The sequence below is a fragment of the Equus asinus genome, chromosome 20, assembly GCF_041296235.1.
Source record: "Equus asinus isolate D_3611 breed Donkey chromosome 20, EquAss-T2T_v2, whole genome shotgun sequence".
NCBI lineage: Eukaryota > Metazoa > Chordata > Mammalia > Perissodactyla > Equidae > Equus > Equus asinus.
The window spans coordinates 87,048,808-87,070,015 of record NC_091809.1 but is presented as its reverse complement, the minus strand read 5'-3'; the positions used below and the strand labels follow the sequence as shown (position 1 = coordinate 87,070,015).

Genomic DNA, 21,208 nt, shown 5'->3' with positions numbered 1-21,208 from the left:
ATGCTAGCTGTTGCTAGTTGATGGTGAATTGTCCTTTATGTGGGAAGAAAATATAACAGTTGTTTAGAACCTGGAATCTAGAGAAAAATCAGATCTCAGTTCAAATCCTATTTTGGGCCATTTACTATGTCTTTGGTCTTAAATGTTCATTTAACTAAATAAAATTTAACTCTCATTCATGCATAAAAACATTGTTGAGCACCTACTGTATACTGGGGCACATTCTTTACAGAATTAAACAAAGCAACGCCTCTGGTTTCTCTGAGCTCACATTCTACTGGGATTATTATTTTATTTTATTTTATTTTATTTTTTGAGGAAGATTATCCTTGAGCTAACATCTGCTGCCAATCCTCCTTTTTTTGCTGAGGACGACTGGCCCTGAGCTAATGTCCATGCTCATCTTGCTCTACTTTATATGTGGGACGCCTACCACAGCATGGCTTGCCAAGCAGTACCATGTCCGCACCCAGGATCCGAACTGGTGAATCCCAAAGCGGAAAGTGCACACTTAACCGTTGAGCCACCAGGCTGGCCCCTCTAGTGGGATTATTATTTGGAAGTGAGACGATCACTGCTCTGGAAGTCAGGAGGCTTAAATTGTCAGATGGCCTCTGCCCAATGACTGTCCTCTCCTGAGTCATCATTTCTTCATCTATAGAAAAATGAGCCTTATGAGTATCATTGCCTTTTGTTCTGTGGACTCTCATGGACTCTGACTTGTGACTGAGGGAGTGACCATGGTTGATGCTGCTTCAGTTTCTCCTCCCGACTATGTTCACAGAATAGAATACCTAGACTTATAGGGAGTGACAGTTATGGACTGATATGAGGATCAGAGCTTTGATTTCTTACTCCAACAGTCAAGAATAATTTTGTAGATAGCCATTCACCCACTTTCCAGTTCTTTCTGGAATTGTGTGAGCTGAGTAGCATCTACGAGCTCTCTGGATCAAGCTGGGCTTCCATAACAGGAAGACCAGAGGAGAAGGTGGAAAAGAAAGAAAGGAAGAAATAAGGAAGGAAGAAAGCAAGGCAGGAAAGAAGATAAAAGAGCAATAGCAAAGGAAATAAGGTAAGAGAAAGGAAAGGAAAAGAAGTTGGGAGGAAGGATAGAAGGTTAGTAGAGTCCTGGCAGAAAAGAGGCATGTGAGAAGTGTTTAATTAAAGGTCTACTCTTAAGATGTAGACAAAATTAAGTATAATCAACAGGAGGAAGGAAGCTGCTCACATCTCTTAGCCTGAAGGACTAAAGAGAAAAAAACTTCAAAGAAAAAATTTCCCTAAAAAAAATGTTTAGAGGGAACCAGGGACCAGAAGGAAATGACCACTGGAGGAGCTGTACAGTTCTAGGTGTAGTTGATTCTAATCTTTTTTCTTCTTCTTCTTTCCAAGTAAAATTGCTAGCTTTTTCTCAATTCATTTCAGGAATTTGAAAGGAATCCAACTCTCCCCTTCCATCCACACACAATGACATTGGGATCCCTGGAAAACAAGAGCAGCATTTCCTCTACTTTCCTGCTGAGTGGCATTCCTGGGCTGGAGCACATGCACATGTGGATTTCTATCCCACTGTGCTTCATGTACCTGGTTTCCATCCTGGGTAATTGTACAATTCTTTTTGTCATTAAAACAGAGCCCTCGCTTCATGAACCTATGTACCTCTTCCTGTCCATGCTGGCTCTAACTGACCTGGGTCTGTCTCTCTGCACTTTCCCTACAGTGCTGGGCATCTTTTGGATGGGGGCACGAGATATTGGTCATGATGCCTGCTTTGCTCAGCTCTTTTTCATTCATTGCTTGTCCTTCCTGGAGTCCTCTGTACTACTGTCTATGGCCTTTGACCGCTTCATGGCCATTTGCCGCCCTTTGCACTATTCTTCCATTCTCACCAACACAGTCATCAGCAGGATTGGCCTGGCTTCCCTGGGCCGTAGTGTAGCGCTCATTTTCCCATTGCCCTTTATGCTCAAAAGATTCCCCTATTGTGGCTCCCCAGTCCTCTCACATTCCTACTGTCTCCACCAGGAAGTGATGAAATTGGCCTGTGCAGACATCAAAGCCAACAGCATCTATGGCATGTTTGTCATTGTTTCCACAGTGGGTGTAGACTCACTGCTCATTCTCTTCTCCTATGCCCTGATCCTGCGTACCGTGCTGTCCATTGCATCCAGGGCTGAGAGGCTCAAAGCTCTTAACACCTGTGTTTCCCACATCTGTGCTGTGCTCCTCTTCTATACTCCCATGATTGGTTTGTCCATCATCCACCGCTTTGGGAAGCAGGCACCTCATCTGGTCCAGGTGATCATGGGCTTTGTATATCTTCTATTCCCTCCCCTGATGAACCCAATTGTCTACAGTGTGAAGACCAAACAGATCCGAGATAGTGTGACCCATGCCTTTTGTCACTAGATGGGTCTAGTCTTGAGGCATTATTTCCTTAAATAGACCCTTACTCCTCTATCCTTGATAATATCCAATATATCTGTAATAAAGGAGACATTTATTTACTCAAATATATACAAGGATAAACAGGAAGTCATAGCTCTCACAGACCTGTCATTCTGGTGGGGGAATACACAATACAGAAGGATGTGGCAGACTGTATTTTCCAAAAATGGCACAGAAATATTTCTAACCCCACATTCTTTTCCAGAAACTTGCCTCTCCTCCATCAAGAGATGGAGTCTACTTCTTCTCCTCTTGTAACTGGGTAGGACTTTGTAACTGCCTCAATCAATTGAACATTGTGGCAGTGACCCTGTAAGTCTTCCAAAGCTGGGTCATAAAAGGTGATATGTTTTTTATTGGTACCCTCTCTCTCCCTCTTTTTCTATCTCTATTTCTGTATTCTTCTATATTTCTGTATATCTCACTCAATGCTTGCTTTTCAAACCCAGCCACCATGTTGAGAGGAAGCCCAGATGGCATAGAGAGGCCACGTGTAGATGTTCCAGCCAATAGACTAGCTAAGGTCTCAACCTTAGCTGGATCATTATTGACTGCTAGTGAGTGAAGAAATCTTCAAATTATTCCAGGCCCCATCCTTCCCACCTCTCCGGCTGGCACCCAGTGAAACAGACAATCAATCCTACTCTGAACCAGACCAAATTGCAGATTTTTAAGCTAAATAAATGTTTGTTTTTTTAAGACACTAAATTTTGGGATGGTTTCTTATACAGCCATATGTTGATTGTGTGCCTCAAAGTAAAAAGAAGTTTACATAGGAACAAAAAGAGAGAGATCTTCCTCCAGCTGGGAGAAGAGAGGGTCAAGAAGGATTTTCCTGAATTGACCCAGTAGCCAGCCTAAAGGGACACATACAAGTTAGTCAATCAAACAAGAAAATTATGGTCCAGTCTGAAGGACCAGCATGTGCAAAGCTGAGGCAAAGGAGAGAGAGAAGGGACAATGTATTTAAGGAAATATCTGAAGTTGTTTTATTGTCATTGCTGTTCTCTAGTGTCTCAGGGAAGAGTAGAGAACATGGTGGTAGCGGGGAGTAAATGCAAAGAGGTTGAGGCGCTGACCATGTCAGAAAGGTCATAAGCCAATGAACCAAGAAGAGATAATTCCTTATCCCCTCTTATCTGTGCATTACAATTGTATACCCATGTCACTCCAGATAAAAAATTATCCTTTGAGTAATACATTTCGATATAGTATTTGTAATTTTGGCTTTGAAGTATCTGTGAGGAAAGTAGGCCTGGAAAAGATGCTACCAAGGAGAGCTCTGAACGCCCGGAAGGAAGACTGAGAATGTCATGTTCCTGCACATTTTTTGCTCAGGATCCAGAAAGGGAGCAGCAGAGGGCCAAAGACAAAATTCTGTACTATGAGGCTTATGTGGCTGCAGTTCTCTCTTGAGGCTGGTCTCATCCAAGGTATCTAGCCACAGTTGACATTTAACTCTTGACAGGCCATGACCCTGCCCCACACCAGTGATTCATCTTGTCTGGAGTGAGAAAGCTTTTTCTGTCATGATGAGAAAGCTGTTTCTGCAATAATGGGTATATGTGAAACTCGGGTGTCATCCTGTGGAATATCTAAGATTTCTTATACACAAAAAATAAAATATAATAGCATACATGTGTGAGTGTCATGGGTAGTTCATGTCTTGTGTGCTTGTGGACACATAAAATTGAGAAAAACCCTAAAGCCACTGCAAATTCCGAAGTACGCATAAAACTCCATATGAAATCCATATGTGTGTTGTGTACTTGCAATTTCAGTCCTCATATGGGATTCATGTTATCTGATATCTTATAATGAGTTAAAGAGTTACCAGGAGACACTAGAAAGTATACTATACCTGAAATCAGGTTTGGAAAGTTCTAATTTCTAATTGTGTGACTTAGGAAAATTATTTTACTTATATGAGCTCAATTTTCTATTAAAATGAATCTAGCAACGTCTATTCCACAAGGATCTCTACACAATTTAAATATGTATATATGAAAGTTTCAAAGTAAACTCTTAGCATGTTTTTCAGCTCACAGTAAATTTCAGTACTTTCATTCCTAAAATAAAACCTAATAACACATAGTGAAGCATATTAAGAAGCATGTGTGATAAATGAAAGAGGAAGCCCTGAAATAGCCTTGAGGGGAAAAAAGAACCATGGATAATTTTGCAGAGGAGCTGCCTTAACTGAGTCTTAAAGAACAAGCAGCAGTTAGAAGGGCAAAAATGTTTGAGTGGAGGAGTATTAGCTCATTCACTAAGAGTTGTCGAGTGTGCTATTTTCCAGGCAGAGTCTACAGTCTAGGAATATAGTGGGCAAAAGAATAACAAAAGACTGTGCTCTTGACTTACGTTTTGGTTGGAGAGACAGACAATAGACAAGTAAATGATTAATCATTTCAGACACTGCTAAGTGAGAGTAATGCAGCAATGTGTGAGCAGAAAAACCCTCGGTAAAGAGGAAATTTTCAAGCAAGATTTTGTTATGTGATGGAGTAAGATATGAGAAGATTTAAAAAGCAGAGCATTCCAAAACGACAGAGCAGGTGTTAAAGGCTTGAGGTGGAAATAAACTTGAATGTTCCAGAAATAATAAAAGGACCAGGGTGGCTAGAATTAAGCCAGCAAAAGGCTACATTAATTGATGAAATATTAGCAAGTAATCATTTCATATTAAACATAGGAGAGGGAAGTGTTAGGCAAAGCTGATATTTCAAGGTCACTGTCAGAAGAGAAAAGACTCCTTGATTTAGGAAGTAGAAACATAACTGACCAGCTGTGACCACGAGAAGTCATTAGAAGTAGTCTGAGAAGCCTGGGATCAAGCCTTCTACGTCTAAGATGATAATTGTTTAAACTTCGCAGCATTTCTAACCCAGAACTGGTGGGAGTAGGGAGAGGATGAATTGTACCTTTCCATGAGAATCCGGAGGCCCCAAATGCTCTGCTGAGTCTTTGAAAAGAGAGGCAAGGATTGTAGCAGCCTACGGGGCCCCAGTCAAGCATAGACAACTGCGTTTATGCATGGAATATGGAACCAACCTCATTTATTTGCTCATTCATTTAATCATTATTGAACACTGAATGATCAACTTTTGTGAAAGTTACTGGGAATAAATAGGTGACCAAAACACATTTCCCACCCTCAAAGAGTGTATATAGTCTAGAGGAAGTATCTGAAATAATTTATTGTTTAGAATGATCTACAAATTGAGTCCTGAAGTTCAGGTTGGAGTTATCTAGATGAAAATGAGGGAAAAAATAGCTTTCAAAACATAGCAAGTATTTCGTCAAAGAGTCAAGAGATAGCAAAGAGCATTATTTGTTTAGAAATTATGAATAATTCTTGTTGAGAAGTACCCAAGTGGCAGAGTGAGGGGAGGTGGGTGTCTTGAGATGCAACCAGTAAAGCACAAGGATCAGAACTTACAGTGACTGTAGATTTACTAACTCATTCAACCAATATCTATTGAGTACCTACTTTACACCAGACAATGTTCTTGGTTTTAGAAATAGAGCAGTGAACAGAATAGGCAAAAACACTGCTCACAGGAGCCTTAGATATTAGTAGGTATAGGCAAGCAACAAACATGAGAAATAAATAAAAGGCATAGTATGCTAGATGGTGAAAAATGCTACAGAGAAAAATTAAAGTAGGAAAGGGTATAAGCTGTGTTTAGGAAGGTTATAATTTTTGATGATCATGAAAAACTTCACTAAGAAGGTGATATTTGAAGGAAGTGAGGAAGCATCACAAGGCTATCTTGGGAAAAGGATTTCATACATAGAGAAGAGCATGTGCAGAAGTCCAAAACAGGAAAATGGCATGCTAAGGTCACTGTGCCAGGAGAGCATAGTAAGAAAAGAAGAAAAAGAGGTAGTGGTGGCCATATCATGTAAGCCATTAATAGACATTTGGAATTTAAATTCAGAATAAGATGAGAAGTCATTGAAGTATTGCGAGCAGGATTATAACATGATATGTTTTGTATTTAACAGGTTCACTCTTCAGGAGGCAAGGGAGGCAGCAGGGAGTAAAACTAAGCGTTCAAGGTAATAATAATGTACTTGTTAAATATAATAATAATAATCCAGGTAAGACAGGATACTGATTTGGAACAGAGGGTGATAATGGAAGTGGAGGTAGGGGATTATATTTTGAAGGTAGAAATAATGAGACTTGATGAAGGATTGAATGAGAGATTTTAAGGAGCTTATGCATTATTATGAAGGCCAAGTGTAATTTACTCAGGAAAGATATGAGATTGTGTATCTACAGTCATCACTCTTCTTCCTGGATTTAAAAAAACACTCAAAGAAAGCATGACTGGAGGGTAGGAGAACAGCTGGAAGAGACTACAAGAGTTCAAGCAAGAGATAATATTGTTAGACTTCAGGTAGTATCAAAGGAGATGGAGAGAGATGGACAAATTGGGGATGCCTTTAAAAGGTAAAGTTGATAGCACGTTTTCAGTGAATGGATATAGAACACTGTGAGAAAGGATAGGCCTAGAAATTTAATTTGGAGAAGTGGCATGTGGGGTTAGGGAAAGCTATAGAATGGGCATTTTAGGAGAGAGAGAGAATTTTACTGTAGAAGTATAAACAGAAAAACAATCTCATGTAATTTATGGCTCATGTTTAAGATTGTTTAAGATTGAAGGGCCTGGAGTCAACAATTGTCTCTAAAACTCTTGAATTCTTCTTTTAATGCAACAGAATTTGTTTCTGAATATTCTAATGTAATGTTATAGCATGGATGAGAACAAATGTCTGCACAATTGAAAAAGTAAATACGTCTTAGTTCATTGGGACAAATAGAGTGACACTCTCAGCCTCATAATGTTGCACGCAATCAGGTCTTGCTTAAAGTCATGGACATACTCGGAAGTTGTTGGAGTTCAAATTGTTGCCTGTGTCTCAGAATCACCGTCAAGACCCTAACCCAAAACATCAGCTCTCCTCATGGGACCAACAGTAAAGCTCAGGATTCTCATATCGTGGATGCACACTTCTAGCCCCTGACATGAGGATGTGGGTTCTTTTCAGGGCAGAGACCATGTCTTTTATGTTTCTGTATCACTGTGACTGATTCTCTGCCATTTCTAACTTAGACTTTGTATTTATTTAACAAATCAGTAATTCTCAAAGGGTTTCCTGAGTTCTCTAGGTGGTTCCTGAGATATTTCCAGGAATTTCTGAGGTCAAAACTAATTTCATAGTAGTATTAAGATGGCATTTAATTTTTGTCTGTTTTCAGTTTTTATTACCATTCATGTTCTCTCACAAGCGTGCATGGAGGTTTTCTAAAGGCTATGTAACATGGAAGAGCCAAACAAATTGAATGCAAATCCAGTTGCCCTCTATTAAGCCCGACATTAACGCAATTTGCAAAAATTTTAAACACTGCTACTCTTTTTTTCGGCTTTATTGAGGTATTCTTAACAAATAAAACTTCTATGTATTTAAAGTATGCAATGTGATGTTTGGATATATGTATGAATTGTGAAATGATTATGCAATGAAGCTAATGAACATATCCATCACTTTACATAGTTACTTTTTTTTGTGATGAGAAAACTTAGGTCAACTCTCTTAGCAAAGTTTAAGTACACAGTATCATGTTATTAACTATAGTCACCATGCTGTATTTTAGATCTCCAGAGGGTACAAAGGTTCAGTTATGTGGGATGAACAAGTCCTGGAGATCTAATGCTTCTCTTCTCACTAAATTCTTAGAGATTTGTTTCATTCTGTTATTTTTTAAAAATGTGCTATTTATGTTATTATGTAATGGGCTTATTATCGTCATTTTAACACATTAATAAAAATGTATTTAATGTTACTCAGTTTCAATTTTTAATATGGTAAATATCAATAGATATAATGCTCATAAACAGATGATCTGTGGGCCTCTCAATGATTTTTAAGAATTTAAAGGGATCTTAAGGCCAAAATACTTTCTTTCTTTTCTTTTCTTTTTTTTTTTTTTTGAGGAAGATTAGCCCTGAGCTAACTACTGCCAGTCCTCCTCCTTTTGCTGAGGAAGCCTGGCCCTGAGCTAACATCCATACCCATCTTCCTCTATTTTTATATGTGGGACGCCTACCACAGCATGGTTTGCCAAGTGGTGCCATGTCTGTACCCGGGATCTGAACCGGTGAACCCCAGGTAGGCAAGAAGCGAACGTGTGAACTTAACCGCTGCACCACTGGGCCGGCCCCAAGGCCAAAATATTTTAGAACTGCTGTGACAGATACACCTTTTATCAAGGTACAAAAATAATGAAGTAACAAAGGATACAGGTTATCCTCCCATACCCTATTAATAAAAATCAGTTCTTGGTATTTTGAAGTTTTCCAGAAAGGAGTAGATGTTTCCCTAGAAATTCACACATACATTACAGAATTTTTATTAAGCACTGATTTTCAGACACCAGTAATAAGCACATACATTATTTATTAAAAAATAAAAATAATATTATTATTCTTTTATCTGTTCTCATAACACAAATATAACGCATACTTTCTATTGTTCTATACAAGGCATAGACCCTTTCATTCTATCCTACCTATATAGCGTGGATTTGGGGGTGAGACCTTCTAGGCAGAGAGAAAACCACATGCAGAGATCCTCAAATAAAGATACTAGACACCCTAATCCAACTGAATTCAAACTGAACTTATGACTTTTCCACCTCAAATGAATGGCACTATCATTCATCTAGTTGTTAATCTGTGACTCCTTTCTCTCCATTGCTTGCCATATTCACCTAGATTAATGCAGCAGCTTTCTGTCTGTTTCTCTTAGTTCTCTCTTACACTCTTTACTACTGTTTTTTAAATGTAAATCTGATTTATCATTCTGTTTATACCCTCAGTAACCTTCTGTTGTTATTAGAAAAATTAATGCTATTTTACAGGGCCTATATGTTTTGGCCTTTACTTATTTACCAGATGCTCTTGCACTTTATTCTTCTTCCTCTCTACTGCACTGAACAAATGGGTGGATGGATGGATGAAGAATGCAGACATACCTCATTTTATTGTGCTTCCCTTCATTGCACTTCACAGATACAGCACTCTTTACACATTGAAGGTTTGTGACAATCCTGTGTCAAGCAAGTCTATCGGCGCAATTTTTCCAACTTCATGTCTCTGTCACATTTTGGTAATTCTCACAATATTTCAAACTTTTTCATTATTGTTATATTTTTCGTGATGAGCTGTGATCAGTAATCTTTGATGTTACTATAGTGATTGATTTGGGGTACCATGAACCACGCCCGTATATGACAGCGAACTTAACAGGAAAATGTTGTACGTGTTCTGACTGCTCCCATGACTGGCCATTTCCCTGTCTCTCTCCCTCTTCTTGGGCTTCTGTATTCCCTAAGACATGATAATGTTGAAATTAGGCCAATTAATAACTGTATAATAGCCTCTAAGTGTTCAAGTGAAAGGAAGAGTTGCATGTCTCTCACTTTAAGTCAAAAGCTAGAAATGATTAAGCTTAGTAAGGAAGGCACGTCAAAAGCTGAGACAGGCTAAAAGCTAGGCCTCTTGTGCCAAACAGTTAGCCAAGTTGTGAATGCAAAGGAATACTTCTTGAGAGAAATTAAAAGTGCTACTCCAGTGAACACATGAATGACAAAAAACCAAAACAGCCTTATTGCTGCTATGGAGAGGTTTTTAGTGGTCCAGATAGATCAAACCAGCCACAACATTCCCTTTCGCCAAAGCCTAATCCAAAGCAAGGTCTTAACTCTCTTCAGTTCTATGAAGGTTGAGATGGGTGAGGGAGCGACAGAAGAACAGTTTGAAACTAGCAGAGGTTGGTTCATGAGGTTTAAGGAAAAAAGCCATCTCCACAACATGAAAGTGCAAAGTGAAGCAGAAAGTGCTGGAGTGGAAACTGCAGCAAGCTGTCCGGAAGATCTAGTTAAGATAATTAATGAAGGTGGATACAATAAACAACAGATTTTCAATGTAGTTGAAACAGCCTTATAGTGGAAGAAGATGCCACCCATGACCTTCATAGCTAGAGAGGAATAGTCAATGCCTGGCTTCAAAGCTGCAAAGGACAGGCTGACTCTCTTGTTGAGGTGAATGCAGCTGGTGACTTTAAGTTGAAGCTAATGCTCATTTACCCTTCCAAAGATCCTAGAGCCCTTAAGAATGACGCTAAATCTACTCTGCCTATGCTCTATAAAGTGAACAGCAAAGCCTGGATGATAGCACATCTGTTTACAATATGGTTTACTGAATATTTTACGCCCACTGTTGAGACCTACCGCTCAGAAAAAAAGCTTCCTTTCAAAATATTACTGCTCATTGACAACACACTTGGTCACGCAAGAGCTCTGATGGAGATGTACAATGAGATTAATGTTGTTTTCATGTCTGCTGACACAACATCCATTCTGTAGTCCATAGATCAAGGAGAAATTTCAACTTTCAAGTTGTATTATTTAAGAAATATATTTTGTAAGGATATGGCTGCCATAGACAGTGATTCCTCTGATGGATTTAGGCAAAGTACATTGAAAACCTTCTGGGAAGGATTCACCATTATATATGCCATTAAGAGTATTCGTGATTCATGGGAGGAGGTCAAAATATCAACATTAACAGGGGTTTGGGCGAAGTTGATTCAAACCCTCATGGGTGACTTTGAGGGGCTCAAGACCTCAGTGGAGGAAGTAACTGCAGATGTGGTGGAAACAGCAAGAGAACTAGAATTAGAAGTGGAGCCTGAAGATGTGACTGAATTGCTGCAACCTCAGAATAAAACTTTAACAGATGAGAAGTTGCTTCTTACGGATGAGTAAAAACAGCAGTTTCTTGAGATGGAATATACTCCTGGTGAAGATGCTGTGAAATGACAGTTGAAATGACAGCAAATGATTTAGAATATTACATTGTCAACCAATAAGAAGCACAAACTTCAAGAGAAGCAAAAAGTTTATTTGCAGTCTCAAGAGTTGCAATTTTGGAAGCACAGATTCAGGTAGAAACCCAAACAATATCCCACTATGGAGTAAAAGTCAGGGGTTTTTAAAGGCTTAGAAGGGAGAATTGTATTATAAAGAATTTCAATCAGAGTTGGCTGGATGGTGATTAGACTTTGGGTGGTGAACATGATGTTGTCTACACAAAAATTGAAACATAATGATGTACACCTGAAATTTATATAATGTTATAAACCATGTCACCTCAATAAAATAAAAATAATTGGAGTTGGAGGCAGAGAGACAGTCTTGGCTAAACATTGACTGACTATTGATTCTATCTTCAGAAAGTCCACAATCCTGTCTTTGTGATCAAAATGTCCATTCTCCTGCCGATTTCTCAAACAATTGTTTGTTAAACAATTGCTGTTTTGGCCCAGCCCAAAAGTGTGTCCTAGTCCAAGGCTCAAGACAGCAAAGCAGCTTTGTCACTGACTAATTGCCTCAAGGAACTCAAGGGTGGGTTTGGAAGCATTTAACTTTTTTTTCCAAATTGTTTTCTTTCCCTTTTGTTATGTTAAGGAGAGGCAATCACCAACCACCCTGAACCAGACCAAGACTCACTGCAAGAGCAACACCCAAGGCCTTGTCTTTATTTTTAACTCTAAAATCTCTCCAGGAGGAGCACAGACCTTATTATCATAACCTGCAGTAGATGTGGAAGCATGTTTTCCAACTGAGCCTGTGCAAGCGAATATCCACCTCTCCCCTTTGAATATTCATTCCCCATCTGAAATAAATATCCCTGCTTCTCTTTGTTCAGGGGTTCCGTGACTTTGGAAATGATTCCACATGGTCTCCTATTTGCTGCAAATATATCTTACTTTGTGAGACAACTAGTTCTGGTGAAAAGTCTGATTTAACTCACCAGGAGGCAAATCTACTTTAGTTTTTGTAATAGTTTCTCTGGCAAGGCAGCACTATTTTAAAATGGCTCCATCAAAGTCAATTTTGACAACATCAACTTAGTTGACAAAGCAGTGGCAGGGTTTGAGAGGATTGACTCCAATTTTGAAAGAAGTTCTACTGTGGATAAAATGCTATCAAGCAGCATTGCACGCTACAGAGAAATCATTTGTGAAAGCAAGAGTCAATCAGTGCAGCAAACTTCATTGTTATCTTCTTTGGAGAGATTGCCACAGTTGCCCCAACCTTAAGCAACCACCAGCCTGATCATTTGGCAGCCATCAACATCAAGGCAATGTTAGCACCTACAAACATAGGTTCTTTACCCACCACACAAGAGGGGCCAAATAAAAGCTGGAGCATCAGGCTTATGGCAAGGAAAGGGTTTTTATTTCAGGTGACATCAGCCAGGAGACAAGAGGGAGCCCTCAAATTTGTTTTGTTTCATCTTGTCTCCCAGAAAGATGGGAGGCAAGGGGTTTTAAAAGTTTGTGAGAAATGTGGCTGCTTTTAGATGTGTGGGAGCCTGTGGCCTTAGGCACTTTCCCGCCAGCCTGTGTTCAGCCTTGGGAAGCTGCTTACAGGGAGGAGGATGATAAGGAAATTTTCAGGTGGGCAACCTTGCTTGTGTCTCCAGGGCAGACAGTGGATTCTGGATCCAGGAAGCCAGGGAGTAAGCAGGGAACAAGTGTTTTGGTTTTAACCCCATATATGCCGGGTACAATGTAAGAGAACTGATATCAGGGGTGGCATTGGCAAGACCTTCCACCAGCAAAAAGATTTTGCCTCGCTGAAGCCTTCTATGATAGTTAGCATTTGTTAGCAATAAAATATTTTTAATTAAGGAATGTACATTTTCTTTTAGACATGCTGTTGCACACTTAACAGACTGCAGTATAGTGAAAACATAATTTTATATGCACTGGAAAACCAAAAAAATTACTATGACTTGTTCTCGTGATATTAGCTTTATTGTGGTGGTCTGGAACTGAATCCACAATGTATTTGAGGTATGTCTTTATAGCAATTTATAGAATTGAAATAAGTTCCAGATAGTGGTAGCAGAAAGAACAAAAAGTGTGGCAGAAAACTAGACTGTGAGTTAGGCATAAAGCTAACAGATAGGGTGTATAAGCCAAGCCAAAGGATAGAAACTGTGCCTTTAGAGTAAGAGGACACCAGTGACATATTTCCCCAAGGGAGTAACATAATCGCATTTGCATTTTAAAATGTTCAGTCTGGCTATAATATAGAGAATGGATTAAGGAAGGGGGTAAGAAGAGTTGAGAAAGGAAGAGCAAGTAGGGAGCTGTTACAGAAATCCAGACAAGAAATCATCACGAAAAGTACCATGATAGAATCAGCGAGAAAAGTGAACAGTATCATGAGAAATTTAGAAGAAAGATATTTCATGTCCTGAAATTTCCATGAATTGGCTATTTATTGAATGTGTGGATTGAATAACAGGAAAGAATGAATGAAGATTATTCTCTGGTTTGAGTTTTGAAGAATTAAGTATGAGAGTTCTACTTAATGAGATAAAGAATACTTTATAAGGAACAGGCTTACAGGGAAGAATTAATTAACTGCACTTTGAAGATATTGAGCTCCAGATGCCTACGTAACACAGGGTATGTGTAGTGGTTAAGAACTCAGGCTCAGGAATACGTCAACCTGAGCTGAATCCAGATCATGTCACTTATTAGTTGTGTGTCCCAGGATAGTTTTCTACCCCTGTAAGCTCCAACTTCCTCATTTGTGAAATACGGATAAATAATAATACCTCCTAATAGGTTAATATGAGGAATAAATGAGAAAAGTTATCATGTATTGTGTAAAGCATTTGATACAATAAATATGGTACTTAATAAATAACCAATAATTGTGAGATATTATGATTATTATCATTCTCACTAAAAAGTGGAGTTAATTAAGGGCCGGCCCTGTGGCTCAGTGGTTAAGTGCACACATTCCAGTTCAGTGGCCTGGGGTTCGCAGGTTCAGATCCTGGGTGTGCACCTACACACTGCTTGTCAAGCCATGCTGTGGCAGCGTCCCACATACTAAAAGTAGAGGAAGATGGGCACGGGTATTAGCTCAGGGCCAGTCTTCCTCAGCAAAAAGAGGAGGATTGGTGGCAGATGTCAGCTCAGGGCTAATCTTCCTCAAAAAAAAAAAAAAGGTGGAGTCAATTAGGCATTTGGATCTATGGTCCTAGAGCTTGGAAGAGAAGGGCAAGGTACAGAAATAAATTTATGACCAGGGATCCTATATTAAACCTATAGTAAGGCAAGAACACTCTCACTTTTACCCTCTCAAAGAAAGCCTAGAACTTGAGTGATAAACTCAAATTCCTGCAGAGGCTGTGCAGTAAGGAAAACAAGCGAAGCAAAATGGTGAAAGACAAATAGCAAGTGGTGGTGTATGAGCTGTGGCAAACTATCTTAAGGGGCGTGACTACTCAGCTCCAGAATGCTAGGCTGACATTATGAGAGGTCCTGATTTTTGAAAAGGAAACAAAAGTCCAGATTCTTATGTATAATTTAATGATTTTTAAAGGTTGGAACCTAATTAAACGTTTTAACAATCCACAGTTCTATGTACCAAATAAAGCATTATCAAGCTTTGTCCTGGGGACCACCAGTTTGCACTTCTGGCCTATCAGCATACCTCCAAAGAGCCAAATTCTTTCATTTGTTCTTTTTCCTTTACATCTTGAAAGGCCATGTAGCATAAGGCTTTAGAACAAAGGCAGTGGCCCCAAAAAGACCTGAGCACAGTTCTCAAGTCTGCAGTTTTAGGAATTACTCAATTTCTCTAAGCTGTAAATTTGGGTTGAAAGTAATATCTGCTTCATATAATTATCGTAAGGATTAAATGAGATGCTGTGGAATAATATATTTGGTAAAATATGGAACAAATGTTACATTGTCAATTAAGTGCATTCCATATGTTTGCTTCTCTGTTATACAATCTTATCTCTCCAGAGCACTAAGTTTATCCATCTAAGATTTTACTTCTTCCTACCAATCTTAACACAAAGGAAAATGAGGGTCAAATACTGATACCTCCCTTCTTTCATTGTTTATGGCTTCAATTCTTCCAGCTGTTATAGCCAGGACCAATCCCACAATGCCCTTGCCTCGGGAAGGACTAGAAAACAAGTGTAGGACTCACACTTTCTCTGACCCAGGAAAAGTTCTCCTTTCTTCCAATTTCTCCATTCCTTTTAAACATTGGGTTTTTGTCTCAGATTTTTGAGGGGCTTGTAATAATATCTGCTTTAATTGGTTGATGTTAAGAGTCAAAATATATGAATGTATGGAAACTCTCCGAGCTCCATTTTTTGACTGTTTCAGTTATCTCTTGTGTGGCCTCAAGAAAGTCACTGCATTTTTCTAGGCTCTGGTTCCTTTACCTGCCAATGAAGGGCTTGTAATCAATAAATTCTACGGCTCCTTCTCTCTTACAAGAGTCTTTCTTCCTCTGGCTATTGACTGTTTATTCTGGCCTGAGTTTTCACGCCTGCAGTGTAAGAGTTTCAGCTGTTTTCAGACTCTCGGCCTGAGATAAGGCAGAGAAAGATGCAGCAGCCAGATTGTGAGGTTTCTTCAGGTCCACGGACTTTGTTCTTTACCTCGATCATAGTAGGGAAGCATAAGGGCGCCTCAAGTGAGTGGATAACGTAACCTGTTTTGCTTTTACTAAATGTCACTCTGGCTGTAAAGTGGAGAACAAATTGGAGGGTGAGTTTGAAGCAAGGGGCCACCTTAGGAAGCTGTACAAAAGAGGAGGTAAGTTCTCTGGCCTTTAGCAAAGTTCTGGAAGACACTACAGCCTTTGCTTCAGATTCGGCATGACTGTAGCAGTAGGAAAGGAGCTGCTTGAGAGAGTGATCACGTGCTCTCATCTGAGGTGATTAACACACTACAGTTTCAGGCCTCTGTCTAGAGAGACAATCAAGATTTTAAGCATAGGAAATGAGCAGTACTTCTATTCAGTGATAGTCACTCATGAATTCACAAAGTGATCAACAAACATTGAACCCTTCCTTGTGCAAGTATGTGTTAAGCAATAGAAATGCAAAAATAAATAAGATGTGCAGATATACATAGATCATGGGATTTACAACTTGGCAGAGGCAAACAACTTCTAAAAAATTAAAAGTTAGGGGCCGGCCCACTGGCGCAGTGGTTAAGTGCACCTGTTCCGCTTCGGCAGCCCAGGGTTCACCGGTTCGGATCCCGGGTGCGGACATGGCACTACTTGGCAAGCCATGCTGTGGTAGGCGTCCCACATATAAAGTAGAGGAAGATGGGCATGGATGTTAGCTCAGGGCCAGTCTTCCTCAGCAAAAAGAATAATTAGCTCAGGGCTAATCTTCCTCAAAAAAAAAAATCAAAAGTTAGTGATTGTTGAATTATGCTGTAGAAATCAGTACACTGTGAAAGGGAACAGAATTCAGATGTAAATTTGTCGCACTTGGAGCCAGGGGATGTCAGTGAAGTATTAATAGAGGAAATATGTTTAAACTGAATCCTGTGGAAGAGTTAAATGGGAGAAAGAAGATTTGAAAAAAAGAAGATTTGTCTTAGGCAGAATAATGTCCCCAACAAAGACTGCAATGTCTTAATCCCTGAATTTTGTGAATATATTACCTTAGGTGGCAAAAGATACTTTGCAGGTGTAATTAAGGTCAGTGATCTTTAAATAAGGAGATTATCCTAGATTATCCCCGTGGGTTCAATACAGCAAAATGAATCATTAAGGATAGAGAATCTTTCTTGATTATGGTCAGAAGGATATGTGACTATAGAAGAAAGGCACGTGGAGATGTAATGTTGCTGGCTTTGAATATGGAGGAAGGGAGCCATGAGTCAAGAAATGCAAGTGGCCTCAGAAGCTGGAAAAATCAAGGAAACAGATTCTCCTCTATAATTTATATACAATTTTATATATAATAAATTTTTATATTTATATATAAATTTAAATAAGTTTATACAATTCATTATAAAGCAGGTATTGAGCGATGGAAGGCCTTGGAGCATTAATACAGCCTTGCCATTGTCTTGTAACTTATGGGACAGCTACTGAAGGGTTTTAAATGTGGTTACATATATGTTTTAAAAAGATCTTCCAAACAGTTAATGTCAATGTAGGTATGATAGGATAATTCATGGAAATTTTAAATCTGAGCTAAGACAGCTTCAGTGGGAATCCATGGGTGAAAAAGAATATTAGAGTTATCTTAGTAGGGGAGGATCTTCACAGTTTGATGACTTAACCTTATTTAAAATATGTATTTACTTCCATATCTACACCCAAGTATTATTGTGTTGCAAATGAAGAAAATGATACTTTTCTAGTCAAGACAAATAAGTACCATACAAGCTTCCTATTTCAAACTCTCTTCAGCATGTCTGTCTTTGAATATTCAGTCATGCATGTTTGTACATTAGTTGCTTAGTAGAATTTGTGAATTTCCTATAAATTATGTTTACTTTATAAAAATAACAAAAACCCTAAATGATATTATTCTCTGTCTCTGCCCGTTGCCAGAGTCATCACTTCATAGCGGAATCATTGCAGCGGTCTCCTGTTGATCTCCCTTCTTCATCTCTCAAATTCAGTCCATCTTACTCATGTTATCGGACACGCTGTTCTTAAAATTTGATCAATAATGTTAGGTGTTTGTTGTAGAGATTAACTTGTCTCTCCAGTACCTCCTGAATTTAGACTTTTCAAGGTTTTTCTAAGTACTCCAAAATCTGGTTCACTCATGCTATTAAAAGTTATCCCGCACTGTTTGCCAAATTATACTATCTATTCCAGCCACACTAACATCCCTCACAGCTGCTAAGTGCCCTGCTAGTTTACTACTCCTTGATAGTACAGTGAGTGTACACAGTATCGTAAATTAATAAATGTACTTGCATAATAGTCTCTTCAAATTTTTTCCATTCTTTAAGGGCTGACTGAAATCCAACTGCTCAGTTACATAGTGTTTAAACTACTCTTAAAATATTAATTAAACTCTGTGAATCATGTCATATATCACCTGATTATTTCATCTTTCTTGTTTAATATCGTATTCCCGACTTTATTATAAATCTTGTACTGCACAGCATTTCATTCTCCTCCCAGACCTCCACTGGATAGTGACTTCTGTGGCACTGAACACATAGTAGGTACCAATAAATACTTACTGAGTGATAGTTTATTACTTCAATATTCATGTTCTCATCTCCTCCATATGTTAAACAACTTCCCCAAGACCTTGTCCCGAATTTGTCGAGTTTTCACACAATACACAATGGGGTTCATTAGGGGCGGCAACAACAAGAATACATCGGCAATAAGGATCACAACAAGGGGGCTTTTGTACTTGGCAAATCGGTGCATGGCAGCCAGGGTAACGATGGGTACGTAGAAAATGAGCACAGCACAGATGTGGGAAACACAGGTATGGAGGGCCTTGAGCCTCTCTGCCAGAGATGCAACGCTGAGTACAGTCTTCAAGATCAGCGTGTAAGACAGAACAATTAATGCCAAGTCCAGCACAGTACAGAGAGCAACAAAGAAGCCATAGATAACATTGATCTTGTTGTCAGAGCAGGCTAGCTTCATGGTATCCTGATGAAGACAGAATGAGTGAGAAAGGAGATTCTTCTGACAATATTTTAATCTCCTTAGAGTGAAGGGGAACGGAAGCACTAAGAGAATGCTCCTGATGGCTAAGGTCAGTCCCATATTTGCAACTCAGTTGCTAGTGAGGAGACAGCTATATCTCAGAGGACTGTGAATGGCAAGAAAACGATCCAAAGACATAACTAGAAGCACTGAGGACTCCATGACAGTGAATCCATGGATGAAGAATTCTTGAGCAAAGCAAGCATTGGGTGAAATCCCCATGGCATTGAACAAGAAAATTCTCAGCATGGTGGGAAGGGAGGACAAGGACAGGCCCAGGTCAGAGATGGCCAACATAGCAAGGAAATAATACATGGGCTCATGAAGTGAGGGTTCTGTCTTTATGATAAAAAGAATGGTGCTGTTGCCCATGATGGCAACCAGGTACATGAGGCAAATGGGAATGGAGATCCAGATGTGAGCATGTTCCAGTCCTGGGATTCCAATCAGAAGAAAAAGCTGGACCTCAGAGTTATTGAGAACAGACATAATGAGTGAGAATATGAGCTCCTTAGCCAGATCTGAAATCACATAAACAAAAACAGTAGCACTTTTGGATAAAATTCAGTGTAGTGGGGATAAGCAGTTCTTTTGTATACTACTCGCAGAAGCATATTTGGTGTAATATTAATAAAATATAATTTTTAATATTAATCAAAAGGCCTTAAACATATTCACGTCCTCCAACATGGGAATTTTACTTACAACAATTTATCCTGAGGTGGTAGTTTTCCAACATTTTTAGCCAAATATGAAAATAACATCAAAGCAGAGCTGCTTTGATTGAGTCAGTGATAGGCACTCAGAATCTTCCCTACTGCTTTCCCACATGGTCTTCAGTAATCCTTCTTGTTGGCTTCATAACAAGATCCATGAACTTCATAGAAGGAGGTATAAAAATCATAGTCCAAGAAAATAATCAGGGATCCCTGAACATAGCTACGCTATGGTAAATATTAAATTCTAGAAAGTAAATGTATAGACTAATTTGTCTTAAACTTATGAGGTAAGTACTTATTAGCCACATTCTATACATGAGTATAAACACCAATCTAGGTGCAACAAAACATGAACAAGTATCATGTAAAACGTTAATATTGTTTATACAATGGCTTCCAAAAGAAGAAGTGGGAGAAATGGAGCATAGATACCCCCTTGGGAGTTATGTCTCCTTATTGTTTTCATATTTGTACTCCTACATGAAATACGATGGTTCCTAGATCAGGCACCCATAGGCCATACTTCGGGTTATCACTTCATTATTTCAAGGGAAAGTGTTGAAGACACACAGTAGTATCATGTGCATGTTCATCTTATCCCTCTTGATCAAATTATCTTACATTTTATCTCTGTGATTGTATTAGTCAAAGAAATTCTAAATGAAAAGAATACAAATCACTCAATTTCTCTTTGTAATGTGAAAATTTTAAATCCACCTACACAGTAAACTAAACCCTGACTTTACTGTTAGAGTGTCTATTAAAGAGTTCACAAATTTTATTTTCAAAGGTAAAATATACAATCTTCAACTTATTATCAATTTTTTGAGATTGAAGATATCCCAATGTTAATAACTGGCACAAATTACTAGAGAAATACACATATCTAAGATAACCATCATAAATCCCGTCTATATTTAGTAAGTCTGACAAATACATGCCTAAATAAAGGAAAATTATTAAATTAACAATTTCAATTGCAAATTGGCAAAGATTCAAAAATGAAAGGAGAGCCGATGGAAGGCTAGAGTTCACATGAGATGTTAACTTCACTCCAGAATGTTTTTTTAAGTTCAAATTGCAATAGAACAAAAATTATCAATCCTAAATGCACGCTCAAAATTATTGGGCTTCTCTAGATTGAAGCTTGATTGTGAACTGATGTTGTATTTTGTAATTCTTTAGAGGATAAGTAAGAAAACATAAAAATAACACGCAGCCCTCGACCAATATATTGATGTTTTCGGAATACTGTCTACATAAATCTGTTTTGTCAGCTTGTAAAAGGAGCCACATCTACTAGACTGGAAGCCTCTGAACAGTTTGACTGTCTTATTTGTCGCCCACCATCGCGGCAAGCCTATTGCCAAGCCAAGAGAAACTATATGTTGGAGATGGTAGTAGATTTTCAAATGCCATG

General features: G+C 38.8%; 2 protein-coding genes across 2 annotated transcripts; one reads left to right on the top strand and one right to left on the bottom strand.

The window, feature by feature from the left end:
* The first annotated feature begins 1,470 nt into the window (after window positions 1-1,470).
* On the top strand, window positions 1,471-2,412 carry OR51G2 (olfactory receptor family 51 subfamily G member 2). Its single transcript, XM_014842105.1, has one exon. The coding sequence runs from the start codon at window positions 1,471-1,473 to the stop codon at window positions 2,410-2,412; it is 942 nt and encodes a 313-aa protein (XP_014697591.1).
* A 16,207-nt stretch (window positions 2,413-18,619) lies between these two features.
* Window positions 18,620-19,570, bottom strand: LOC106831593 (olfactory receptor 51A7-like). The gene is given in 1 exon segment (XM_014841901.2): window positions 18,620-19,570. A coding segment is annotated over 1 exon segment (939 nt). The 5' UTR covers window positions 19,559-19,570.
* Window positions 19,571-21,208: the final 1,638 nt, after the last annotated feature.